Source organism: Vulpes vulpes, chromosome 11 (assembly GCF_048418805.1).
Source record: "Vulpes vulpes isolate BD-2025 chromosome 11, VulVul3, whole genome shotgun sequence".
Taxonomy (NCBI): Eukaryota; Metazoa; Chordata; class Mammalia; order Carnivora; family Canidae; genus Vulpes; species Vulpes vulpes.
Genome location: NC_132790.1, coordinates 7768857 through 7795336, shown reverse-complemented (window position 1 = coordinate 7795336; position 26480 = coordinate 7768857). Strand labels below are relative to the sequence as shown.

At 48.1% G+C, this 26480-nt stretch overlaps 1 protein-coding gene across 6 annotated transcripts in view; it reads left to right on the top strand.

Moving 5' to 3' along the window:
* Window positions 1-26480, top strand: part of NAV2 (neuron navigator 2) — a 399361-nt gene that overhangs the window by 149992 nt on the left and 222889 nt on the right. For 3 of the 6 annotated variants that reach the window (XR_011995074.1, XM_072725404.1, XM_072725401.1), the window contains exons 4-6: window positions 5172-5244; window positions 17391-17649; window positions 22019-22087. Coding sequence is in view for 5 of the 6 variants with exons in the window: in XM_072725404.1 (XP_072581505.1) it covers window positions 5172-5244; window positions 17391-17649; window positions 22019-22087 (401 nt within the window). In the remaining variant the exon portion in view is untranslated. The remainder of the gene's footprint in view (window positions 1-5171; window positions 5245-17390; window positions 17650-22018; window positions 22088-26480) is intronic. The other 3 variants (XM_072725405.1, XM_072725403.1, XM_072725406.1) reach the window with 1 other exon arrangement.

Below are 26480 nucleotides of genomic sequence, written 5' to 3'. Positions count from 1 at the left end.
TAGCAGTATCAGGCATGAGGGTCACACTCCTGGATGGAAGTTGTTTGAACTGATGTATGAGGCTCATGAAGAAGCTGCACTGTGCTTTTACAGTGTGCAGAACTCGCACGTTCTTGGTCAGCCTTGTCCGGGGTCTAGGTCCACCATTGCTGAGGCTTTAGGCATCTCTTTAGGTATCATTTAAAAAAAAATGGTTGTAGCTGTGCCTGACTTTAATGCAGCTACTGTTTGCCTTTCCTCCCAGGATGGAGATCTCCAAGGGACTTGGTGAGAAAGTCTTAACTCATGAAAACTAGCACCCCATTTACCTGCATGCCTGGAGTCCCATCTTCCCCTTGGCCCAGGTACTGCCCATAGAGGTGGCCTTAGTTTGCATTAATCATTTTTGTGTGCTTTGCACTCAGCTACACTGGTATTCAGAGAAAAATGCTGCCATGACAACTGCCACAACAGATGGTATTTGATCAGTCTCTAAGCTACAGAGGAGATATACAGCCGTTCTTCCGAGGTTTGCATATTTTACTTTATCATGCGACCCAGTCCAGCCTTAATCGTGGTTGAAATGTGAAGTTTTCCATTTGCCTCCCATCCCTCCCATTCTCTTTCCAGTTGTTTGGCGTTTGTTTTGATTTTCCTTGCTTTCTGGCTGTCCTGGGGTGGAGATGTGCTCTTGGATGTGGGAAGCAAAGGCTACAACACACAGTCGGTGGAAGTTGCCCTCCTAGTCTCAAGTTCAGAGATTGTTGAGAAACCATCCAACTTTGGGATGGAGATCTCAGCTGAGACTGGGAGAGAGCCTTCACTGTTGCCTTTTCCTCCTGGATCGTCACTGACTGTGCACGGTGGAGGCCACATGTGGCCCCAAACCAAGGGAAGACGACAGAAGTACGCCTTGATCTTGGTTGGTCCCCTTACTCCACCCATGCCTTCATGCAGCCCCGTTCTGCTCCCAGGGACCCCAAGCCACGCCACATGGTGGTCCTACCTCTGGGCTTCCCCCCCCCCCCCCCCCCCGCCCAGCTGAAACTCCGAGAACTCCCTCCAAGCTCTTGGACCCATTTCTGTGGCAGCAACTACTGGAACAGCTTTCTCCCCCAGCTCAAAGTACAGCTCCCACCACCCCTCGGCAACACTGGAATGTCAGGCTTTGCACAGATTTTTTTCGGCTAATTTTGGAAAGTAGTTTATATTGGCTGCTATGTGTTAATGAACAACTTTGGTCGTATTTACATACTTTGCTGGTTAAGAGCCTTTCCCATCACTCTGCATTCCCAGCTTTAATCAGATCCGCCTCTCGCACTGTGTGTCTGGATAGCACATGAGCCACGGGCCTCATTAAAGATGGACAAGAGGACACTCTTGTGCTGTAATGGGGCCCGGCCATTCCCCTCACCGGGCGTGGTGGCAGTTGGCAGTTTCAGCAGTGCAGGGGGACAGATTGATTGTTCACCTGTATGGTACTTAGAAGAAAACCTTAAGGTGAATTTCGATCACAAGAGAGGCTGGATCAAAGAAACATTCTCCCCTTCTGATCTCATTCCAAGTGAAGCCAGGAGGTTGGAATCCACATCTGACCCTATTCTGCTTCCCAGCCCTGCTCTCTTCCCGGGGTGCAGATGAAAAGAGCGTGGGTCTCAGCAGCCTTGTCAGGAGTGATTTTTAACCTTAATGGAACATTATTAAAGAGTGGATTTGAGACTTGAGGAATGTTTTTTGAACTCCTTCTGTGAGCAGAGAAATCATAGTAGAGGAAAAAAATTCAAGGCGCTTGATGGGCTTATGAATCGTCTCTTAAATGATGACCCAAGGTCTTATTTTTGGTTTTAACATATTCCAGGAGTGCAATCCGACCATCCAGATACTGCTCCCTGTTTCATCTCCTCTTTAGGAGAAAGCATTCTTGGTGCCCTTAGGCCTTCTCTCTTCACTTAATGAAGGAATATCCTGATGCTTCTTTTGCTTAATGCCCTGATTCTCCCTGAAATGCCTGGGGATTGGTGTGCGTGTCAGATGGCTCTGTGGACCCTAAGGAGAAGGGTTATATAAATGTGGGCTCCTGGACAGGAAGGAGGACTCTGCACCAGCACGGTCAGAAGAATCAAGCGCGGTGCCTGGAACAGAGCCGACATCTCCACAGTTATATTGATTGGTGAAAAGAACCGCAGGTTTCTCAACCTTGGCACTATTGACCTTTTGGGTAGGATTTTTCGTTGTTATTGGGGCAGGGGGAGGGCAGTCCTGTGCATCATAGGATGTTCACCATCATCCTTGGCCTCTCTAGCTGCTAGATGCCAGTAGCACGCCCTCCCAACATTGTGATAACACAGAATGTTACCAGCCAGGTGTCCCCTGGGGTGGCAAGATCATTACCCCTTCTCTCCCACCCTCCCTGCCCTGTGGAGAACTGATCTAAATTATGAAATTCTTTGAAAGAATGATAGGGATTTCAAAAAGCAACAGGAGGAAGAAGTAGTCTAGGCAGCCTATTTATAATTATTCCTTTAATCGAATTTAACATTAAAAGAAAACCCAGTAGATGACCAAATTGAAAGGAACCAAGGGCTGGCCTTGCAGGAAGAAATTACCATGTTCTTTAAATGATACTATATGCATTGAATGTCCCATGAATGTGCCAAGTGAATGTGCACTATGCTTCTTGGAAGGAATCTCTATAGAATTACAATGTTGTAGTAGAAGCAGAGCTTTTCTTAAATATGTTGGTGGATGTCTTTTTTTTTTTTTTTTTTTAAATCCATGTCCCTCTGCTGCACTGTTGAAAAAAACTTAACCTACCCACGTCAGCACACCTCCATGACGCTTGCCAGGATAGATACCAAGTGTACTATTTTTGATTTTACATTAACAGATTCCGGGCGGTCAGCTTTTTATCTCAATTCCCACGGGGATGTAATTGCCGAAACCTCCCTTATCAGCCATGTGCAAGATCTACTGAAGAAGCAGGATAGGACTATTCAAAGAAAAAAAAAGGGGGGGGGGTAGAAGATTTTTATAATTTTATCATGATTTAAGTATCAGTGCCTCTTTGTGGAGGCAACAAAGCTTTTGTGTGGTTTGGGTACATTGCCGTTGTGTCCAGTAGAGGAAATCAGGACTCAAAGTTCTCTTTCTCCAAAGCGGGATTTTGTAACAGGGGGAAATAGTATTTAGAGATGTAATTTTGATTACTTACAAATGTAAGCAGATTGCTTTGCAACACTTTCCACGAAGTGGCCGGGGCCCTTCCTGCCATTCTCTTCCTCCTTTCCCCTTCCCCTTCCTTCCATGTTGGTGGCACCTGATTGTCCCTGTCAGTCATTCTGGCTTGGAAGGAAGGAAGACTTAAAAAGCAATCTTGTGGGCAGCCTGGGTGGCTCAGCAGTTTGGCACCTGCCTTCGGTCCAGGGCGTGATCCTGGAGTCCCGAGATCGAGTCCCACATCGGGCTCCCTGCATGGAGCCTGCTTCTCCCTCTGCCTGTGTCTCTGCCTCTCTGTGTCTCTCAGGAATAAATAAGTAAAATCTTTATTAAAAAAAAAAAAAAAGTGGGGGTGGGAGGGGCAAAACAAGATTGCTTTTTTTTTTTTTTTTTTTTTTTTTTTAAGATTTTACTTATTTATTAGAGAGAGAGGCAGAGACACAGGCAGAGGGAGAAGCAGGCTCCCTGCAGGGAGCTTGATCCTGAGAACCTGGGATCATGACCTGCTCCAAAGGCAGATACTCAACCACTGAGCCACCCAGGTGCCCCCTTGCCTCCCCTTTTATAAGAAATGATTTTCTGCGATGGTGGCAGGCATAACTCGTAATATCAGCATTTCTTTAGTTCGCAGGAAATTGCATTTTGCCCCTTTTCGTAGAAATGGGGGGAGACGTCTCCCGGATGCCCATCTTTGAGGGTGAGCTGGAGGCTGGGAGAGAGGCGGGAACCTGTGCTGAAAGCTGCAAGGATGGAGCCACCTCAGATTCAGCATGGAGGAGGGTCTTATAATATGAGACCAGTTTTATTCGGGTGTCCCACAGCCTAACTTCGTGTTTGGGAGGTCTGAAGACTGGGAGCAGGGAAGGTGAATGCCGGACATGGGGGAGGAGGACATGCATTTCGGGAAGCCTGCTTCAAAGCCGGACTGAACTCAAATTAGAGGTCTCACACCCTAGATGCTTTGCTCTGTGGCTGGGAAGTAGCCTTCTTCGGAATATCCCCTGGGGAGAGGGACAGAGCGTGGTCTCAGGGTTAAACACAGTCTGAGTTTCTAAGAATGCTGACTAGAGCCTAGGAAGGCAGGTGGGCGGTGGAGGGGGGTCTCCACTGTGAAATGCAAACTGTGTGAAATTCAAAGATCCTTGTGCCAGGTCAAAAGCAGTTTCTTTTATTTATGGTCACCGTTGACATTAATCGAGCCTGAACATTTTCCTGTAGACCAAAAAATCATTAGTCCTGACAAGTGAAGTCAAATCAGACCTTTGGGAATGACCTAATTGTTCTTTCCCGAGGGATGGACATTTGCTTGCCCTTGGCCGTGGCATCAGCCCTGGCAAGCCCGGAGGCCTCCCAGCCTCTGGCAGGTGGGTTCCTTGTTGTTGCAGAAACCATAAAGGGCAGAGGGGCTCGTTGAGGCCACAGCCCTCCCTTGTCATCTGCAATGCCTGCCTTCCTGAGAATTTTGTGAGAAAATGCGGCCCAGAGCCCTGCTGAAACCCCTGTTCGCTGTCTCACAGTTGATGGCGTGCCTCCTTGGTACTGGAAATTTCTCCCAGCTGCCAGTGGTCGGGTGGGTCTACTGTCCCCTTCGTCCCCACCTCCATTTTTCTGGCAGCTGCTCAAATTTTCAGGATGGTTCTAGTGACAGTGGTGCACATAGGCTCTCTCATTCCACTCTGGTTATTTTTGGCAGCCATGAGCAAGCCAGGGCCTTGACTTCTGGAGCTGTGTGGTTGGGATATTAGGTAACTTTTTCCTGTGCAAGTACAGACAAAGAGTCCTGACCTGCACCCATCCATCCATCCATCTGCCGTTCACACGTCCTTTTTCGTCGTTGGGAACCTTAGCAAATGCACAATGAACCCTCTCTCTGACATCGCCCTTTGTTCCTGATAAAAGGTGGCTCTGGAGAAGGCTGAACATTGATTGAGTGTATGTTGTTGTTGTTGTTTTTTTTTTTTTTTTTCTTTTCCCAGATTGAAAACATAGATGCCTGCTTGAATTTCCTGGCAGCTAAGGGAATAAACATCCAGGGGCTGTCTGCAGAAGGTGAGTCAGAACACTTGTCATAAAGCTGCCTTTTCATCGTTAGAAATGCTCACCTGTTCCTTACTGATGCCTTTAATACAGTTAAGCCCAGGGGTGCTGGTGGGCTCTTCTGGTTTTGTTTTCTTCCTGGTTTTAAGGCTGCTCGAGGCCTGTCTAGACTCGAGGATGCCAACTTTCTGACACCTAAAGAATCACTCCAGGAATGTAGGTTCAACCATGCTGGCCACGTCTGCGAGAGACTGAGGGAGAGAGTCCTGGAAATGGAGCTGCTGCTCTTGAGGAGAGCTTAATCCAACAACGCCGATTCGATTCACCCGGCTAGCAATTCAGTTAATTATCAAGCCAGGCCTTATCTGTGGGAGAGAGAACGCTTAGCCACAGCACATATTTAAGTTGTACAGTTCCCAGGGAAAAATGCCGAATCCTTATCTCTTACTTTTATTAGAAGAAGCAGCACTTTTCCTAGCTCAAAAAGAAAAAAATAAATAAATAAAAAGAAAGAAAACACGTGATGTATTAATGAGAGGCTACGTTTTGACATCCTGATTAGTTTTTAATTAACTCCAATTGGGTGGCTAATTAGCACATTAGCGTGTGCTGGTGGTTTGCTATTCAATTAACTATTGGTCTGGAGATGGCTGGTCCGAATTCTCAGCCGCCTCAGGCAGCATCTCGCCCTGGAATCTTCTGTGCTCTCTCCTGTTTGTAAATACCAGCAGCTGCCAGCTCAGGAGCTGCCACAGGCCCCGGCATCCTCCCAGGCTCATTAGGCTGCACCTGCCTCCAGTTGTCCCAGAACAGGTAAAGCAGTTTGGGCCTCACATGACACCACCTTTCCCTAGCGAGGCTGCTTGTTGAAAAGATGCCTATTAGCAGCGACTCAGGTGGTCAGGGGGGGACAGGGGGGCCAGTGAGGGAGGAAACAGCCCAGCGGAACAGGTAAGTGGGCCAGTGCGGTCCGCCTGGGGCCCGTTCCTCGCCGCTGCCAGCTTGGTGTTCCCGGCTGTGTGGACGGTACTGGGGGCGGGTGGCTACCGTTGGTGCCTCGTAGGCGTGTCACGTCTGAATGCGGCGACCTCTCAGGTGCCGGGCCTGTCCCAGGTCGGGGGTGGACACACCGCTTCCAGAGGTCTCCAAGGCTGCTGCTGGGTAGCCCCGGCTCTGGGAGGGGAGGTCCTTTGAGGAATCCTTTGCCCCTGGGGAGGGGCCCTCCACTGTGGAGCAGAGATCTGGGCTGAATGACATATGGAACGCACATTGCTGGGTGGGGGGGTGGGGGGGTTGGTGTGGTGTTTCCACACATAGGTAGGGAGGTGCAAAATCCCATTCGAGGAGCATCATTTCCTTCTGGCGGAGTTCCTGCGCTGGCTGGTGGGTGACAGGCACACACGCCTCGGGTTTCTGGGAAGTCGTCAGGCCCCAGGCCGTGCCCCCTGGCAGGCCATCAGTAGGGACCTTCACAGAGTCCTGCTCAGCACAAAGGACTCTGGAATGTGGACTCTGTGTAGGTCAGCTTCACCCCATGTGGCCTGGAGGTGACACCTGGCCACGCTGCCATCTATCTAAGCGTTCTCTTGCCTTCTGCCTTGCTCCCCTACACCTACCCCATCTTTTTTTTTTTTTGTGATTCTATGTGTTTAACAGCACAAGCAGGGAGAGCGGCAGGCAGAGGGAGAAGCAGACTCCCCACTGAGCAGGGAGCCCAATGTGGGGCTCGATCCCAGCACCCCAGAATCATGATCTGAGCTGAAGGCAGACATTTAACAAACTGAGCCACCCAGGCGCCATCCCTCCCCCAACTCTTTATACCTTAAGGCATAGGTTTTTCAGTAAATACTTTTGAATAAACCACCTGCGCTTTTTTTTTTTTTTTTAATGAGACAGAGAGAGAGAGAGAGAGAGAGAGAGAGAGAGAGAGAGAGAGAGAGAAAAGCAGGCTCTACGCAGGGAGCCTGATGCAGGATTTGATCCCAGGAAGATTTGATCCAGGGTCATGCCCTGGGCAGAAGGCAGGCGCTAAACCACTGAGCCACCCAGGGATTCCCCCTACCTGTGCTTTTTATTTTATTTTATTTTATTTTATTTTATTTTTATTTTATTTTATTTTATTTTATTTTATTTTATTTTATTTTTATTTTTTTCCACCTGTGCTTTTTAAAAAGGTTTTTATGTGTAGCAGCTCCAGCATTCACAACTGAGGTGGGAATTTATAATAGCTTGAGTTTACAGAGGAGAAAAGCTTGGTTTCAGGAGGTTATGAGTGACCTCCTCAAAGCCTGTACCTAGTGAGCAGCAGAGCCAGAGCTGAACCCAGGCCTCTGTGATTTCAGAACTTGTATTTGTGGTGTCTTTTGGGACAGCAGGTGGATGAAATCGAGGTGTGTCACGTACAGGTGAAAGAAGCCAGAAACGATTTAGAACTCTGTTGGCTGGAACGCTGTCTCAGAGGATGTCGTGCAGCCCACAGAGGCATATCGTGCAGACGCTCAGCCTCAGCCTCATCCATGTTAGGATGTGGCCTTGAAGGGTCTCTGTGCACAGAAGATTAGGATGTGGCCCTGGAGGGGCACTGAACCAGTGTGTTGAGGTATCCGTCATGGGGCACACCTGTGAAGAGCCTTCATGCTGGCTCAGTAACTGCCCCACCCCCCATGATGTTGAACCCACCCATCTTCCCTGCTGAGTAGAGACTCACTTCCTGATTGACGTCTTGGCCAGAATGCATAACTCGTCAGTCGTGGTCAGTTATTAGAACAGTTTTATGCTAATGTTTACAACGGTTTTGTTTTTTAATTTTTTCTTTAAATTCAATTTAATTAACACATAGCGTATTATTAGTTTCAGGGGTAGAATTTAGTGATTCATCAGTTGCATGTAACACCCAATGCTCATCACATCAAGTGCCCTCCTTCGTGGCCATCACCCAGTTGCCCCATCCCCCCACCTCCGCTCCAGCAACCCTCAGTTTGTTTCCTACAGTTACGAATCTCTTGTGGTTTGTTCACCCTGTTTCTGTCTTACTTTATTTTTCCTTCCTTTCCCCTATGTTCATCTGTTTGGTTTCTTAAATTCCACATATGAGTGAGATATGGTATTTGTTCTCTGACTTATTTCGCTTAACATAATACCCCCTAGTTCCATCCACATCATTGCAAATGGCAAGATTTCATTCTTTCTGATGGCTGAGTAGTATTCCATTGTGTGTGTGTATGTTTGTATACCGTATATATACACATATATACCAAAAATTTTTACATATATTTTTACATATACCGTACACACACACCCACCACATATTTTCTTTATCCATTCATCTGTCAATGGACATCTGGGCTCTTTCCATAGTTTGGCTACTGTGGACATTGCTGCTATTACATGAGATGCAGGTACCCCTTCGAATCACTATGTTTGTGTCCTTTGAATAAATACCATTGTGGTGCAATTGCTCGGCCGTAGGGTGGCTCTATTTTTAAGTTTTTGAGCAACCTCCACACTGTTTTCCAGAGTGGCTGCACCAGCTTGCATTCCCACCAGCAATGTAAAAGGGCTCTCCTTTCTCCACATCCTCACCAACATCGGTTGTTTCCTGAGTTGTTAATTTTAGTCACTCTGACTAGTGTGAGGTGGTATCTTGTGGTTTTGGTTGGTATTTCCCTGATCCCGAGTGATGTGGAGCATTTTTTTTCATGTCTGTTTGGCCATGTGTATGTCTTCTCTGGAGTAATGTCTGTTCATGCCTTCTGCCCATTTCTTGACGGGATTGTTTGTTTTTTGGGTGTTGAGTTTGGTCAGTCCTTTATAGATTTTGAATGCTAGCCCTTTATCTGATTAGACATTTGCAAATATCTTCTCCCATTCTGTAGGTTGGTTGCCTTTTAGTTTTGGTCTTGTTTTTAAACTTCACTTTCAAATGCTGCTCAAAGAGCTCTTTTTCACCCATATGCCCCAGAGCAAATGGCTTTGGAAGATTGAAGATGGCGGAGCTGGGTGGCTCAGTCGGTTAAGCATCCAACTCTTTGTCTCGGCTCAGGTCATGATCTCAAGGTCCTGGATCAAGCCTTGCATTTCTCTTCCCTGCCCCTTCTAGCTCATGCATGCACCCATGCACTCTCTCTCTCTCTCTCCTCTCTTTTCCCCTCTTTCAAAAGAAAAATTGATTTAAAAAAATAGAAGGAAAAAAGGAAGGAGATTGAAGAGGGATGGGGCCTAATGACCTCTGCCCACCCCCTTCCCTTTGCCAGAGCCCCTAGGCCTGGGGCAGGTACAGCAAGCAGAATGCTACTGCTAGTGATGTTGCTGGCCTCTTAGGTGGCCAGAATGGCTGCTGTCCCCGAGCGGGAGTCTCTGCATGCCCCACTGCCTATGGACTTCCTCCCATGATGCTCCCAGGACATTAGTAGTCTTTTGAGAGATTGTCCAGCAATCCTGGCTCTCCCTCAGTGGGTAGCATTTATATCAGGCACTCCCCGACTCGGGGCCCTTTCGTCTGCTCATCCCTGCATTATCTGCTACAGAACTGGCAGGAATGTGTGGGCTCCATCTTCTGTTACCTGGAAGCCCCCTCCACACAGCTTCTCTCCAGCTTGTCCCTCCCCGACATAGGTGGCCAAGAGGCAGACCTGCTAAGTCTGAGCTGAGTAGATATCCATCCAGGGCCTGGAATGCCAGCACCCGACTTGGAGAGATTCTCTTGGCGCCTCTACTCTTTTGTCTTCGAGGAGTGCAAGGACTCCACCTTCTTTTCCTTGGTGAGGGGGCGAAATATGCAGACTCTGTGATCGTCAGACATGACCACGCTCCCTGCTCTGTGACACTTTCTCACCTGGATGTTCTGTGTTCTTTGTTTTCGTTGGTTTGTTGTTGTCTTTCATCCATTGAGGCATTTTATTTGCATGTATGTATTACATCCCGAGAAAAGGAATCCCAGGATTTTCCCTCCTGTGTGTTTTCACCTTGCATCGTCATGGTCCGTGGTGCCAGCTGAGGTTGTCCGTACAATGAAACCAAACTGGTGGGACAGGAGCAGATTATCCTGCCATTTTTCTTAATCTTTGAGTTGTATATCCAGTCTGGGGCTGATCCCTCCATACTTGTTTAACCTGCCCATGAGGTTCACAACGATTTTCCCAGCTCTGTGTTCATCAGGGATTTCAAATTGCCAATGTAACTGTGCTTCATTGTCACATGTAGAAACTGAAGGATAACTTTGGAGCATGGCTGAATAAGAGCCTGGTGTTTGCCTCTCTTTTCGGCATTCTTAAGGCTCTTGGGGGCATCTTTCAGGACGTTCATGTGGAGTTCATGGGAAATCACATTACAGTGGCACAGAAAGATGGCAGAAAGTCCTCTAGATCTTACCTTGACTTTTGGGGTGGGGAGTGATGATGATGTTTGAGAGTAAGACTGGTTCTGGACTAGTGCAATCTGTGGGAAGGTGCCTGGCCCTGAGTTTTGTCAACTCCCGGAACTTACAGAGGAAAAGTACGTAGAGACTTTTATCCTCAAATGCGCTTTATTCACTTTATTCAATTTCAGGGTTACAAGAGCCCTCTCACTTGGCATACTGTTTAAATTGTAGGATAGGAGCCATTTTTGGAGAACCTGGGTGGCAGGCACTGAGCTAAGGGCTGTATGTGTTTTATATCTTATTTAATAACCCCCTCAGCAACCTTTTTAAATTTTTTTTGTTTGTTTTTTAATTAATTTATTCATGAGAGAGAGAGACAGAGACATAGGTAAAGAGAGAACCAGGCTCCCCTCAGGGAGCCCAATGTGGGACTTGATGCCAGGACCCAGGATCACACCCCGACCCAAAGGCAGATGCCCATCTGCTGAGCCACCCAGGTGTCCGTCCCCCTCCGCCCTCCGCCCCCCACCCCAGCAACCTTTTGAGACCAGTATTCATATTATCCTCCTCATACAGATGAGGAAACTAAGGCCCAGAGAGATTAAGTCCCACATGGGAGGTCTGTAAGATCTGCTGTGGCTAAGCTACTCATGCCTGTTTCAGAGGCCTGGTATTTTCTGTCTCTCCCCACCGTTTACACTTCTAACCACCTGCCTAATTACTAGAAAAGCATTATTGTGTTTAAAGAAATAATGTAGTTTTAATGCTTTTTGTTTTCCTTTTGAAGATGATTGAGTGCCCCGAGGCTCCTCCTCTGATGAAAAACATCAGTGGTTGGAAAGCCCCACAGGTACTTGTCTGCCTTTTTCAATGACTAAAGCAGGGTTTGGAACCCCAGGAGGGTGTATGCACCTGTCTTTGAAACATTGCAGCAGATCTGCCCTGCCCCAACCTGCCTGCCAGAGGACCACAGAGAGCCTTTGTTCCAGGGTAGAGGCTGCAGGCCGAGATGAGCCCCATGCAGACACTACTGGTTTGGGGCACTTCCTCTGGACTAGGTCTTCCCGCCCCCTCTGTGTTCCAGAAGGTTGGACCTATCCATTATCATGTGAGCTTGGGCCTCACCCCAGCCTGGGTGATTTTCAAAGTCCCTTCAACCCCTCCCCGACACACACTCCACCTGTCTCGACCATCTGTACACCTGTCCTGTGAGGAAGGATGGCCTGTGTCCTTGTCCTTGGGAGTTCTGAGAACACCTAGCCCTGAGCCCATCCTCCTGTCATGGAGAAGTCCAGGTCTAGGGGGTGAGACATATCCTATTTTAGTTCAGCAAACATTTCCTGGGCACATCCTGTATACCAGGCATAGTATATCAGTCATGCAAAATTAGGTTTAATTTCAGTTAGTAGAAGAGCTGTACTAGTGGTATGTACGCAGTGGTGGCCAAAGAAAGGCAGTGACTGGCTTTGCCTGGGCAGTTGGGGGCTTTCTGGAGGCAGTGATGTTTCCCCTGGGTTTGACAGGGTAAATCAGGCATTCACCAAACAGGAAAGGGAGGTCGTGGGAAATCTAGACCAAAGACGAGGCATATAGATAATATGACAGGAGCAAAGACTAGGTCTTTGTCAACCTTGAGGATTAGAGGGACAGAGGCAGGAAGAGCCTTCCAGGTGCCTCCAGGAAGGAATGAAGTTGGTTGCCGACTTGATGAGTTCAGACCTGGCTTGGCCAGAAACCTAGATGCTGAGCTTCTTCCCCTTTTATTCTAAGCCAGAGAGCAGAAAGTCTCTCGACCATTAGAAGAAAAGCAGCAGGCGGATTGTTTCCATTTCCTCCTACCCACATCACCTCTTTGGCAGTGTGGACCTGATTCTGTTACCGAAAGGGGCCCTGTAGGCTCTCACACCCCCTCATCTGTCCCGTGTCCCCTGTGGGTACAGTCATTGACTGGCTTGATGAGCAGGACCTAGAAGGGCTGCAGGAATGGGGTGGGAAGTTATGTGGTGAATGTAGGTTATGTAGATGGCCCATCTGGAGGCACAGTGCTCCGGAATCCACAGTCCCGAGTCAGCTGGGTGAGCTGTACGGTGCCCTGGGCTAAGGGAACCGCCTAGGAATTCTGACTCTGCGGTCTGATCTGGGCTAGCCCTCCCTCTGTGCCTCACCCCCCGCCCCGTCCCTTCTTCCCTACGAAGCAGCTTTCTTTGCATTAGATTGTTCCAGTGTTTGTGTCTTTGTAAACCAGGCCTGAGGTTTGTCTGAAATAATGCTGAAAGAAAAGAACTGTTTTTCCTAACCTTCATGCCCAACATTCCATACAGCATCTGTGCAGATTCATACCAGCCAGTGGGAGCAAAGAAATCAGAATCCAAGGGAATTAAGAGTCAAGGCAATACTGAATTCTTTTTTTTTCTTTTTTTTTTTCACGATTTATTTATTTGAGAGTAAGTAGAGAGAGAGTGTGCATGAGAGAGAGAACAGGAGTAGGGAGGTGGCAAAGGGGTAAGGGGAGGAACAGACTCCCTGCTGAGCTGAGGACCCTGAGATCATGCCCTAAGCTGGAGGCAGATGCTTAACCAACCGAGCCATCCAGGTGCCCTGGCAATACTGAATTCTAATGGAAATTGAAAAAATGGCCTCGGTACTTTGTTCATTGTACATGGGTGTGGCCACAGGTAGAGAACAGCAGTCCGGTTCTCCTGCAGGTTTAGGTGCCAGCTAGCTAGTGTCCATTCTAGCGAGGTCTCTGTGTTTTCTTCATCTTCTTTCTCTAGTAATCAAGAGTGAGGATAGTTGATTAGACACTAAAAGATGCTCTTTTTCCAAACCTTGGGAAATGTCATGAGGGTAACATTTTTGTGGGCTGATGGATTTTGTTTCTAGCCCGTTGGTGCCGCCAGCTTACCAAGCCTCATGGAACACAGACACATGCCACTTGGAAATGTGGAAAGAATACAGTTCTAGCTATTTTGGATACTGTCTGTTATGGACCACCCATGGCAGAAACTGTGTGGCTTCCAACCTCAAACAGAGCATCTGCCACTCTCTAGTTTCTGTGCTCTGAAAAGAAAATGAAGCAGCCCAGACCCCCACCAACTGGTGGGTGGGTAACCAAGATGTGGTATATCCATACAATGGGCTATTACTCAGCAATAGGGAGACACAGCGAATGATACATGCTCTAAAGTGGGTCACCCTTAAAAACATGCTTAGTGAAAGAAGCTACATGCAAAAGGCCACATATTCCATGGCTCCACTTAGAGGAGGTGTCCAGTAGAGACAGACATTGTAGAAACAGAAAGCAGATTCAACATTGCCTGGGAACGGGTTTGGGGATGACTGCCAGTGAGCGTGAGGACTCTTTTTAGGGTGATGGAAATGGTGTAAGATTAGAATTTACTGAAAATCGTTGTGCACTGAATTTCTGGATGCAAATTACACTTGGGGAAAAGCTGTTTAAAAAAGAAATTTTGCGGTGGTGGTGGTGGGGGGGTGGCGGCGCCTGGGTGGTACAGTCAGTTTAGCATCTGACTCTTGATTGCAGCTCGGGTTGTGATCCCAGGGTCATGAGATCGATTCCCACGTCAGGCTCTGTGCTGGGTGTGGTGTCTGCTTGAGATTCTCTCCTCCCTCTGCCCCTCGGCCCCCAGCCTGCTCACTCACGCATGTGCCGTCTCTCAAACACAAAAACCCAGAAGCTCACCATTGACATTTGTCTAATTTGAGATCATTTGTCATTTGTTTCCTTTTGATGCCTGTGACTGGGGCAAAAGTGGGAAGGAGGATGGAGAATGGGAGCTTCTTAGGCTTCCTGTAGGTGCAGAGCCCTTGGTGGGAGGTCTGAGGAGCCTGGAGGGGGCGTGGCCATATTTTCTGAACCAAAATTGGAAGTAGAGTCAGGCAGTGTCCTGGGTGTTTTGCCCTCATTTTCTATTCAACCTTCACTGAATTCTCATAACAAGCCTGTAGGAAAGCTGCAGTGGGGCATATGCCCATTTTAAGAAGGAAAACAGGCCCAGAGAGATTGAGTCTTCTGAAAACCCAGTCTATCCAGGACGAACTGTAGAGATTCAAACCCAGGTCTTTCTGGCTCAAAGAATCTGTGATCTTTATAATAAAAATACTACCTGCTCAAGAAGTATGTTTTCAAAGACTGTGCTCTTGGACAGAGAAAATGATGCCTTAGGGACCGATGCTGAGTCATGAACAGTAAGTGACTTAGCAACCACGGTGGGTAGAGCATATGACAAAGCTGTCTCTGCCCTGGCTTGGGCTGGCCTGCCACGAGGTGCTGAAGCAGACATGCCTGCCTCTTGCTGTGGACAACCCATCCGCCCTTGGGTATGCCAAATTTTTAGTTCCTCCCTTTTTTGTTTTTCTTACGTGGTTCCAAAAAAAAAAAAAAAATTGTAGCATGGAATGTGCCAACATTCCATAATAATAGAATACTTCGAGAAGACTAAAGAATACATATATGCCCACCAGCTAGCTTAATAAAACCTCATCTGGTGTGCTTTTACATTTGCCACACATGATGGGTATACAAGTAACCCGAGTTACACCGGGTTGGGAGACCCAGCTTGGAGCTGGACAAACCTAAGTTGAAATCCCAAATCCCAACTCCATCACGTACTCCCTTGGAGAGGTCATAAAACCATTCTGAGCTGCTGGTTTTCTTTAAAAGAGAGACATTAATACTCACTTCCAAAGTTGTAGGGACTGAATGAGATCATGCTCATTAAGAGCTTAACCTGATACATACTAATTAGTAGTAGTCCCTGTTCTTGTAAACCATATAACCCGATAGCTATAAAAGGCACGAAAAAATAAATCTTACATAGATTTCACCAGTCCACATAATTAGCTCTACTTTCTCCCTCCGGTGAAGTCAATTTTGAGGGGGCGTGGTTTCCCGAGTTCCTTAACAGGTGCCCAGCATGCCAGCTTTTGATTCTGTCCCAACTGCCTGCGGGGCCCAGCTGGGTGACCACGGGTGCGTCCCTTCACGCTCCAGAGCCAGCTGACCACTCCCCCATCCCAACCTCACAGTCCGTGACTCTGATGTGCCTGTAAGAACATTTAGAAGCAGAAATGGAACAAAACCACAGGGGTGCGTGTGCTGCCCTTTTGGTTTCTGTAGGATGGAGAAGGAAGCAGAGCTGCAGGGCTAGAGCCAGAAATGGGGGGCCTCAGCCAGCTCTGGGCGGCTTTCTTTGCTCCTCGTGTTGCCCAGATGGTTTATAAGCATCTTCCTTTGTCTGGGCCCGTCCTCGTTTACACCTGTCCACCTGGCATCATTAAAAGCGCCCGCTTTCATGCTCAGAAGTATCACGGTTTGCAAGAGACGTCCTACGCTGACCACAATAAAAACTGTTTCTAAGGCCGAACCTGGACCTGTATGGGAATCTCCTACAGGATTCTGGGGGCTACGGTGATTAGTAGCCGAGCCTGGGGAGTACAGCCCCATTCACGCTGTGCTTTCACAGGTATGCTCTTACTGGACCTGCAGAAACAACCTTGTGTGATGGGGAAACTGAGTCAATATTGCCAACGAGGCCTAGAGAGATCAAGTGACTTGCCTGGAGTTGCACAGCTAGCACCTGCCGGAGTACAGACGGGAACCCCTGTCTGTATTGTCATCTCCGTTTCTTCAGGGCTGGCAGTCACTCAGCCCGGCCTTGTCAGATCACGCCCAGGACACTGGCAGGCGTTCAGGGAATGGGGCTTGTCTCTGAAAGGACCCCATTCATAGCCTCTGCGCTGCGACTGGTCCCGGAGGAAGCTCTGGCTCCTCTATGAGCAGTCCCTTCCCGGCCCGGGGCTAACCTGGACGTGGACGTTCTCCACACAGGAGATGCTCCCCTTGCCAGTTCAGAGAAGGAAATCCAGCCTCAGGTGGAAGCAAAGCAGAGGGAGCCCCCAAAATTCCATCTTCCTGTCCCTCAAGCTGGGTGGCCGTAGTACTTCACCCTCGGGGTCAGCGCAGGCCCAGGCCTTCGCGTCTGGTGTTGAGAACATACAAGGAAGGATTCCCCAGGGAGAAACACTCTCGATCCATAGCCTCGGCCTGTGCATCAATATTTTATTCCTTCTCTGCAGCTTTTTATGCATGCCTCGAGGCAAATGCATTTTATTTTATTTTTTATTTTTATATTTTGGCAAATGCATTTTAACGTCTAAGAGGTTCTGTTTGGAATAAAACTTTTCTGCTCCCCCTCAACTCTGTTCGCATTTTTTTTTTAATACAGAATTTTTGTGTGAGTTCTTTATGAAAGCGAGTCCTATGGCTTGTCCCCACACCCATCCCAAATTAAAGTTAGTGATTTAGTAGGCAAGGGAGACACAGAGCCATGTGTTTGAGGGAAGGCTGGTGGGATAGAGCAAGGTGAGGATTTGGGAGTGGGGTGGGGGCCACTTGGCATGCACGAAGCGGCTGGAAGCGGGGAGCGGTGTTTCCCCCGGCGCCCGAGAGCACCTCTGTCCCGGATTGGCTGCTCTGCCTGAGGACAAGCACGGTCTTGCTCAGGAGCCTGATTTTTTCTGGTTGTGTCCTTGCTGAGAATTTCCTCCCGGCACTTGCCAGACATCCAGTCGCAACTTGCCTCACGTATCCGCTCGCATCCCCACGGGGGAGGATCAGCTCGCTTCTCTGCGGCTGAGGCCTGACTTTAATTGACGGTGTGATTCCAACCACGTGTTGGGGAAGTCTGGCCTGTCCTAGAGTAATGAAGCTCCTGAGCAAGAAAGGGCTCCCAAGGCGGGCCTCCTCCTCTAAAAGAATCTCTTTATTGTCTTGCAGAAATCAGGAATGGTAACCTCAAGGCCATCCTAGGCCTCTTCTTCAGCCTCTCCCGCTACAAGCAGCAGCAGCAGCAGCCCCAGAAGCAGCACCTTTCTGCACCGCCGCCGCCTGCCGTGGCCCAGGCGGCCGGGGCGCCCCCCCAGTGCCAGGCTGGCACTCCTCAGCAACAGGTGCCAGCCACTCCCCAAGCCCCGGGCCAGCCTCTCCAGCCGGCGCCGCATCAGCAGTCAAAAGCACAAGCTGAAATGCAGTCCAGGTGGGGACCCTCGCCAACTGATAATCCTGTATTTCATGGGGCATCCTCCACACGGGCCGAACGGTAGCCTCGGCTGAGCGTCTTGTTGCTTGGGCCTCTTCAGTGCGAGAACCACTGCTAGTGGGGGATTAGCATGACCTTGAAGTGGATGCAGCGGGGCTGCCTCCTGTGCCTGGCGGAGATGTGTACTTTTATGGGTCACGATGGCCAGCAGCCAAAGCTAATTAGCTGCTCTTGCCTTAGCGCTGGCCTATTATGCACATGCTCCTTTGCCATAAACAGCCCCGAAAATAGACCCCAGACTAGTTTGGTATGTTTGCCTAGGAGCTGGGTGTTCAGTGTTATATGTGTGAGTCATTTTACTTAGTGTAGGCTAAAGTTATGCTATAGATGCCTCTGCTTTAGCAGAAGAGAAATATCCAGAGTGCAGAAGAAAGATGGGAAATCCTTAGCAAGGAAGGGGGCGGTCACTTTCCCTGAGGGGGGCCACGGGCTAGGTTTTGTTAACCTTGGGGAGTTGGTAGCGGCCCCAGCCGTGGTCCTCTATTTTGTGGGATTAGGGTTTAGATCTTGCTGATGCTCCCAGAGGGACTGATGGTGCCAGTGGGACTCTGGCCATAGAATGATGTGCACTCAGAGCTCCAGGGCAGTTACCATCTACTGTGTCACTATGGGAGTAGTTGGCATTCTTAAAAGACTCCGCAGAAGATCACCTTGTAAAACATTAATTATAATGGCAAAGAGAGGGAAAGGGAAGGGGATTAGGAGCTAGGACGTTTTTGACTCATGGTAAAATTCTAGAGAAAAGTCCACAATAATTGTTGCTTAAAGCTATAAACCCTTAGTTATCAAATCCTCTGAATGTCACTAATTACATTGCTAGATTTCATTTAATGTTTGCCAAAGAGTAATGGCTTTTCTGGTTCCCCAAAAGCATCAGCATTAATAATCCTAGGGCTGGGCTTCTCGCTCACGTTCATGCCTTCAGCAGCCCGGTGTTGTTGGACAAAGCACAAATCAGTCCAGACACAACAGGTGCCTTATAGACGTTACAGCTTTTTCCTTCCCATGAGAAGTGCTACTTCCCGTTTGTGATGGTGTTAAAATCCCGCAGTGATGGATGTGCTGTAAATCAGATCCCCTAATTAATTATCTAATTATATCCAACTTACATGATGGAAATATGTAGGCTAGCCGAAATGCCCGGATTAGTAATGGGGAACAGGCAGCGAGCTTCTGTGTACCCTGACCTGAAGAACCACCTGAGTGAGAGCCATCCTCTGATCGGAGGTCCCTGGCGGCCCTGGATGATTGAATGACTAGGATATCACTTCCTACTGTATTCTATAGAGAGCTTATTTCCTGGATGGTAACTGGCAAGGGAAGGGTTCTATAGTGGGGAAAGTTGGTAAATCTGAGTTGAGTTGTTAGAACGGTTCTTACTCATCCTCGAATCTGCCAAAATGCATCCAGCTATGTAGTTAGTGCTTGAATGCCTTCCATGTGCCAGGCACTGTTCTAGGCACTTGGAGTTCACAGATGAATGAGACCCCCAGTGTGCTCATTCTTTGCATTTTCCTGGAGGAGGCAGGCAAGTAGGAAGAGAATGCTCAGATTACAGTAAGATGAGGGGATTCAGAAGGGTTAGGTTGATAACTTAGGTTGGGTTGATAAGAAATTCTCTCTGGGGATAGGACACCAGAGTGGAGAGAGGAAGGACATGGAGCAGGCCGTGCAAAGTTTAGGTGTAGAATAGATCAGCCAGCGGGAGCAGCTGGTGCAAAGGTCCTGTTATGTAAGAGTAAGTCTGGCAGGTTGGAGGACCAGAAAGAGGGCTGGTGTGGCTGGAGCTCAGTGGGTGAGGGGAGTTGGAAAATGATAAAGTAAGGTATCTGTAAGCAAAGCCTCCGTTTACATGCAAGACAGTATGACCGGTGGTCCCTGGGGTTGCATGGTCCTGCGGCCCTGAGGTCCAGTCACAGAGCACTAGCTAAGCTGGGTAAAGAGTTTGCATTTCATTTTATAGGTAACAGGAAGCCACTGGGGGGGGGGGGGGTCTTCTTGATCAAGAGAGAAACTTGATTTGATTTACAGTTTTTTAAAAAAATCTTCTTAGCTTCTCTGGGATGGTAGAGATGGAAGGCAGGACCCCAGGTAAGAGGCTTTTGGAGTTCTCCAGGTGACAGTGGTTTGGAGCAAGGTAGAGCAGACCTGTTGATGGGCCACTTTACACGCCAACAGGACTATGAATAGATGGACTATCTGGAGTGAGGAAGAGAATTCCAGATAAAGTTCAGATTTCTGGCCTGAGCAGTGGTAAATGGTGCCAGTCGTTGAGATGAGGGCACCTGGGAGAGGAACACGGGTGCACTGAGTCTTCCGAAGAGGACGCAGAAAGCATTCCTCAAACTTCGCCACAGAACTTCCTTCGTGGAGCATCTCACTGCACATAGGATTGCAAGGAACATGTGTTGAGCAACCCTGGGCTTGTATCACTAAGCTATGCTAGCCCGAGGCACCCATTTCCATGGAAGGCGTTTGTTTTCTTACAAGAACCAGATGTTCCAGTCAGGACACCCATCTCCCAGTAAGGAAAAACATCCTACTATTAATAAATGCTTTACCTAAAGAAGAGCCAAACTTACTTGAGCCCGGTTTTTATAACCATTTATTCCAGAAAGATTCCTGCCATCAAGGCCCCCTGACTCTGTGCTGTGGTGCCATGCAGTGGCGTTTGGAGTTGCTGTATGTCCTCTCTTGTCCTTTATCTGGCCCAGATTGGGTTACTTCTGCAGACGACTGGTTTCACACGTTTTATACTGATTCTTTCTAATTCTATTTCCAGAGGACAATCTTATTCTCAAAGTTTTAGGGATCTGCTATCCCATGCTTATACTCTGGCTGTAAATATAAGACTAGTAAAATGGCATCACTGGCTTAGCCCCATTGTATTTCTACCCCGCATTTTGGTTTTGATAACCAGAGTCCCAAGGGTCATGGCTTGGACCTCGATCATCAGTGTTGAGTGTTGACGCAAGCCCCGGACGCTGGGTATCTTAGTCCTCTGTTACAACTTTGCCAGATACAGACATGCCTGAACACTGTACCTGTTGGGGTAGGAAACACTAAAACCTGGCAGCTTTTCCATGAAATTTGTTAAGAAAGGAGTCATGGAAGCTGGCAAAGGAAATTTGTGCAGCCGGCGTGAGTTAATCAGAGCGACTCCTCCATGATGGCCCGGTGGAGACTCACGTTTACCTCTTCACTTCAGCTCTTATTAATCTCTGCGAGGCCAAGAACTGGCTCCATATTTTGCCTCATGACATTCCTCACCAGTGCAGAGTCCAAGAGAGGAGCACAGTCCCCAAGACTCCCTTTCTTCTCCATCTGTGTCTGCCTTACATATTATCAATATTTGGCTGTTGAGGAAAAATTCAGACAATTGCTTCATCTTTTTTCTTCTGCATTCTCTCCTGTCTCCTCCTTCACTTCCAGCATTGTCTTTCCCACCTCAGATCACTGCATAGGGTTCCAAACAACACATGTTGAGAAACACACGTTGGCATAGGATCAACAGGGTGTAGGGTGTATGGATACGAGAAAGGTAAATAGTTCTACCTTTTTATAAGGCAGTAAACACGTTTACCTTTCAATTAAGCCCAATCAAGATTCTTCACATGCACAAATTTTTCATCCAAAACCTAGAATTTAGGAAGTTCAGAAGACTTTAAATGAACATTTCTTAAAAAAAAAAAAAAAAAAATTAATTTATTTGAGAGAGAGCAAGAAAGAGAAGCAAGCTCAGGGGCGGGGGGGAGAGATGGAAAGAGAGGGGGAGAGAGAGTCTTAAGCAGACTCTGAGCGGAGCATGGACCCTGATGTGAGTCTCCATCCCACCATCCTGAGATCACAACTTGAGCTGAACCAAGAGTCAGATGCTTAACTGACTACCACCCAGGTGCCCCTTAAATGAACATCTCTGTACCATTGAGAGCAAGTATTCCCAACACCAGCGAAACTTGCCAACCTCTATACCCTTGTTTTGGGTCAGCATTTTATGGCACCTTTATCTGAAAAGCACCCTAGTAGAATAAGCAAATACAAGTATCTAGATACTCTTAGGTGATCAAAAAAAAAAAAAAAACACGAAAGTTCTTAGATAATCTTGATAGCAATTTCTTTGTATTGGAATTTTATCATGTCAGAAAAGTTAGACCTGGAAGGAAGACTGTGTATTGTAGGAAACGTGGGCAGAAGGCCAAGCAGGCGCATCCCCGTTGTCATAGACGCCTGTTAGTGATGCGTGCATCTAACATATCTTCTCTCCCCTCACTCATCTCTTCCACTTTTTTTCTTTCCCGTCATGCAGTGCATCATCCAAGGACTCATCTCAAAGCAAAATCATCCGCTTCACTCTGGGTCAGAAAAAGATCTCTAGGTTAGACTTTTCTCTGTGTCCTGCAAAGCATGGTTTCAACCCAACTCATTGATCCCTTTGTCCTGGCTAAGTTTCCTTTGGGTCCCTCTCCTCGTTTCATGTTTGCAGTCTGATAAAACCAAACATGCTTTGGCTAATGATCCAACGTTGGAGAGTTTTGAGAGTGTGGAGGGGAGGGGGAGCAGCTTCGCTGAAAAGGAGTGTGTATGTGTGTGTCAGAGTGTACGTGACATGAGGGTGTACATACTGCTTCTGCATTTCACTGATTTGGGCTTTGGTTGCTCGGCCATCAGATCCTTTTTTGATTTAGGGAGAGGTAAGTTTCTAGGTAGATTTTGTAGTGGTCTTATGATGAGTTTGGCTCCCTGCTCTGGCCTGGCCCTGATCCCGCCTCACCTGCATCTCCTTTGTGTGTGTGTGTGGTGCTTCTTATTGTTGCTGTTATTGCTAAAATTACTAATGTGGGATTGGTTTTCTTTTGAATGATAAAGACCTGAAGCATGAATCCAATTGGTCGAAGGAGACAAAGCAGCAAGGCAGCTATGTCTCATTTTCGTTTCTGGATGCCCTTTTGTACCTTGGAGAGATTGCCTCGGTTACCTAAAAATACAAATTAGCCTTGCTCACTAACTTGACATAGACTTTGGCATCTACTGCCTCCTATGAGGACCCATTCCAGGTATGGAAAATGCCAGTCATATCTTTGGGATCTACTGTTACTGTGAAAGTGGCAATAGCTAATATTCACTGAATGCTCGTAATGTACCAGTTGGAATGCATTATCCTAATTTAATCCTCCCGGCAGTCTTCATGCAGCAGGTGACATCATTACCCCCATTTTACAGATGAGAGAACTAAAATCGAGGAAGTTAGGTAAGTTACCCAAGAAAGTGGGGGAAAAAAATCAGGATTTGAGCCCAGGTGATCTGACTCCAGGCCCCTCACCTTAACCACTGTGTTACTCTCCTCTTCCTCCCCCTTGAAATCTCATCCTTATGGGATTGTCGAGGCTGCTTTTAAAACTCTTAGATTTCAGCCCTTACTCTCGGTCTTTTGCCTCACCCTGCCCTGTGCACCATCCCAGCACCCCAGAACCTGATGCTGGAGTGGAATCTCTTCATTTTCATTGAATTCTAATGGGATACCCACACTACATTTGTATCTGTATCCGTGTGACGAAAATCCATACTGCATGTCTGCCTGTTGCCCTTCGCTGTCAAGCTCTAGGTGCCTTTGGTAGCCAGCGTTCTCTTTTTCTTTTCTAAAAGGCTACACATAGACCCAACTCAGAATCTACCTGGCTGATGGGGAGAAGGCACAGGGCAGTTGCTTCTCTGTAGAACAAGTCCGTATGTTGCCCAGACTTGATTTTGGGGAACAGGAGGGCACCCACGTGTATCAGTGGTTCTCAGAATCCTGTGTCTTTGTCGGTTTGGGCTGCTAGAACAGATCACCATAAACGGGGTGATTTAAACAACAGAAATGTTTTCCTTATGGTTCTGGAAGCTGGGAAGTCTGAGATGCCAGCACAGTGGGGTTCTAAGGAGAGCCCTGTTCCTGGTTTCCAGATGGCCGTGTTCCTGCTATGTCCTCCCATGGCAAGCAGCGAGAAGGGAAGCAAGCCCTCTCCATTTTCTTCTTATGAGGCACTAATCCCATTATGAGATCTTTAACCTCATGACCTAAGTGCCTCCCATAAGCCCCATTTCCGGATACTGTCCCCTAGGGATTAGGGTTATGACACCTGAATAGGGGCAGGGGCAGGTGGGACATAAATACACAATTCATAACACTGTGCTAGAGAGCACCTGCTTCCCCTGAAAAATAACACGGGGTCTGACTTGGATACTCACTGCAGGGCACACGGGGTTCCCAGATCTTCCAATGTTGTGCAGATTTAGGTGTCAACCTAAATAAGGAGGTAAATGGAGGTGAGCTCAAATTACCAGACTCAAATTGAGTTTATTTGGAAATAGCAGAGAAATTGCAGTTTGAGAAATGCATGCCAGAGCAAGAAACAAGTGAGTCTTTTGAGGGCTTGGGGTGTGCTGTATTGATGGACCTGGAGTGCAAGAGGGGCAAGTGCCCCCAGAGTCCAAGCAGTAAGTTCTTCTGTTTGAGGCTGGAGAGGGATTCTTGGCAGATATTCACTGGTCAGGAGATAAGTTTCTATATTCTGTAAGTCAGACATTTATGGGAAATCAGACTCTCCGTTCTTAAGTGCTGTTCTTCTGAGGGCACGGGCATGAGATCCTCCATTTCCTCCTCTCCAGGTCTGTTGTAGATTGAAATTCTTTCACAGATGAAAGGAAAAGAGGGGAGTAAGCTTGGAGGGAACCCGAAATCCAGCGTTTGTTCCCACGATGTGCTCGGTTCTAGAAGATAAAGCAAACAGGAGCTAGCTGGGAAAATATCTACTTGGAGGCCCATGCCCATCCCGAGCGCGGTTTGTTATCAGTCCCGGATGATGGAAGGAGGCCGTGGCTGGGAGGCAGTGGGAAGAAAGGAAGGGCTGGAGGGTGAGGCCATGTCTGCCCCTGGCCCCCAGGGTGTGCCGGGTACAGCATTCCAAGCTGATTGAAAGTCAAGGTCTGGCTTCCGTTCAGGGCCACATCTCTCACCTCGAGTTTCTTTTGGATACATTTTTGTCTCTGCTGAGGCCAGTGAAAAGGATGTTCTTTGTTTCATTATTTGCCTAATGCTCCTCCTTGCGGTCCCTAACCCCCCTGCATTTCCCACCCCCAGCCTTGAGCACAATTCTGATAAGCATTTTAGCTGATCCAGGCATCACCAGATGTAGCAGTAAAGTTAGCTGCCAAAAGAAATAGCCTTACCCCTGCTGACGGAGCCAGACACCCCTCCCAGAGCCCTGGAAATAGGTCTTTTACTCAACTGCAAACCTTGAACATCGGCCAGAGTCAAACACCTTGATAGGTACCAGGGATGTCGAACAGAGTGGGAAGCCTCACCCTTGAGTCTGGATGCAGAGAAGAGGCTTAGAGAGGGAACCAGCACAGGGATGAAGGATTTCCATGAATTTCTGCCTGACTACAATGATCATCCCTTGGCAACCCCGGTAGGCCCCGGGTATGTAGGCACACTCCATCTGCGCAGGCAAGGAAGCACGGCGGCTCTGAGTGCAGCTGGTCAAACCTAGTGAAAGCCCGTGTTTACCACTTAACCATGTCACCTGGGCAGATTATTCTCTAGAAGCCTGTGTTTCCTCACTGGCAAAATGGGGTAGCACTGCCTCGTTCCCAGTGTTATGTGGGTCAAATAAAGTCATTTCCAGTCCTTTAATATCTGGTCTATAATGAGTGCACCGTAACCAGCCTATACAGTGATGTTGGTGTTGGGGGTCGATCTGGGCCAGCTAGGGCCACCAGGCCACCACTCGCAAAGCCCCACAGAGTTGATCTACACGACCGTCTTGTGGAGGGGAAGCGGCAGGGCTAATACTTCTATTCTCTTTGTCCAGCTGCTGGAAAGCAGAGGCCATGGAGGTGAGAGGTGTGAGAGACTTAGCATTTAATGATCTCTGGCTAAAAGCATCTCCGATCACAACACCTGCCACCTGAGGTCCCAAGCATGTGCACACAGCTGTCATCCTTCCTGGAAGGGTCATCTTCTCCCCGCCTTTGAAGTGGCTTTGCTGGGGGAGGCGGGTGGCAGGGAATACAGCTTTCTTCCCATCAGCACGCAGAGCGCACGGAGCCGGGATGTGCTCACGGGTTATGTGCCAGGAAGGAATGACAGTTTACCACCCTGCCTGCTTGGCTCTGCGCGCGGTGAAGACATTGACCAATGGCTCCAACAGCAGAAGTTCTCTTCTACCTCTTTTTTATACCACTTCCTTTAAACTTATTTAAAAAAACAAAAAAAAAGGCAACCTGTGTGTTTCAAAGAACCCATCTGTGCCCTCTGTCCTTTTGTAACTCTGTTTTGGAACCTGGCACGATCTTGAGAAGTAGAGTTGTTCTTGCAGAGGAGTCCTTGGAATTTTCTGGCACCATAAATGACCCAGTGTTGACTTGATGTGCTCCCTTCTCCCTGCTTTTCTTCAGTGAGGCAGGCACCTTGGGCAGCATCTGTCGTGGTACCCATGGCTGTTCCACGTGAGCAAGACCCCGTTCATTCTTCTGTGGAGAGGGATGCTGATGTTCAGGCAGTGACTGTTTCCAGACTGGGACTTGATAGAAGTTCTTGTGATGCACGACGATGTTGATAGTAATGAGAATGTGAGCTGGAGGCCAAGGGTCTGTGTTGCTCTGAACTAGAGGATACTCTGCTTTTCCACTCTAGCCCTGTTCTCAGCCTCCCTAATGAATGCCTCATAGCTGGAGGGCAGGACAAAGTCCAGATTCATACTGTGGCATCCGAGGCCCTCTCTACT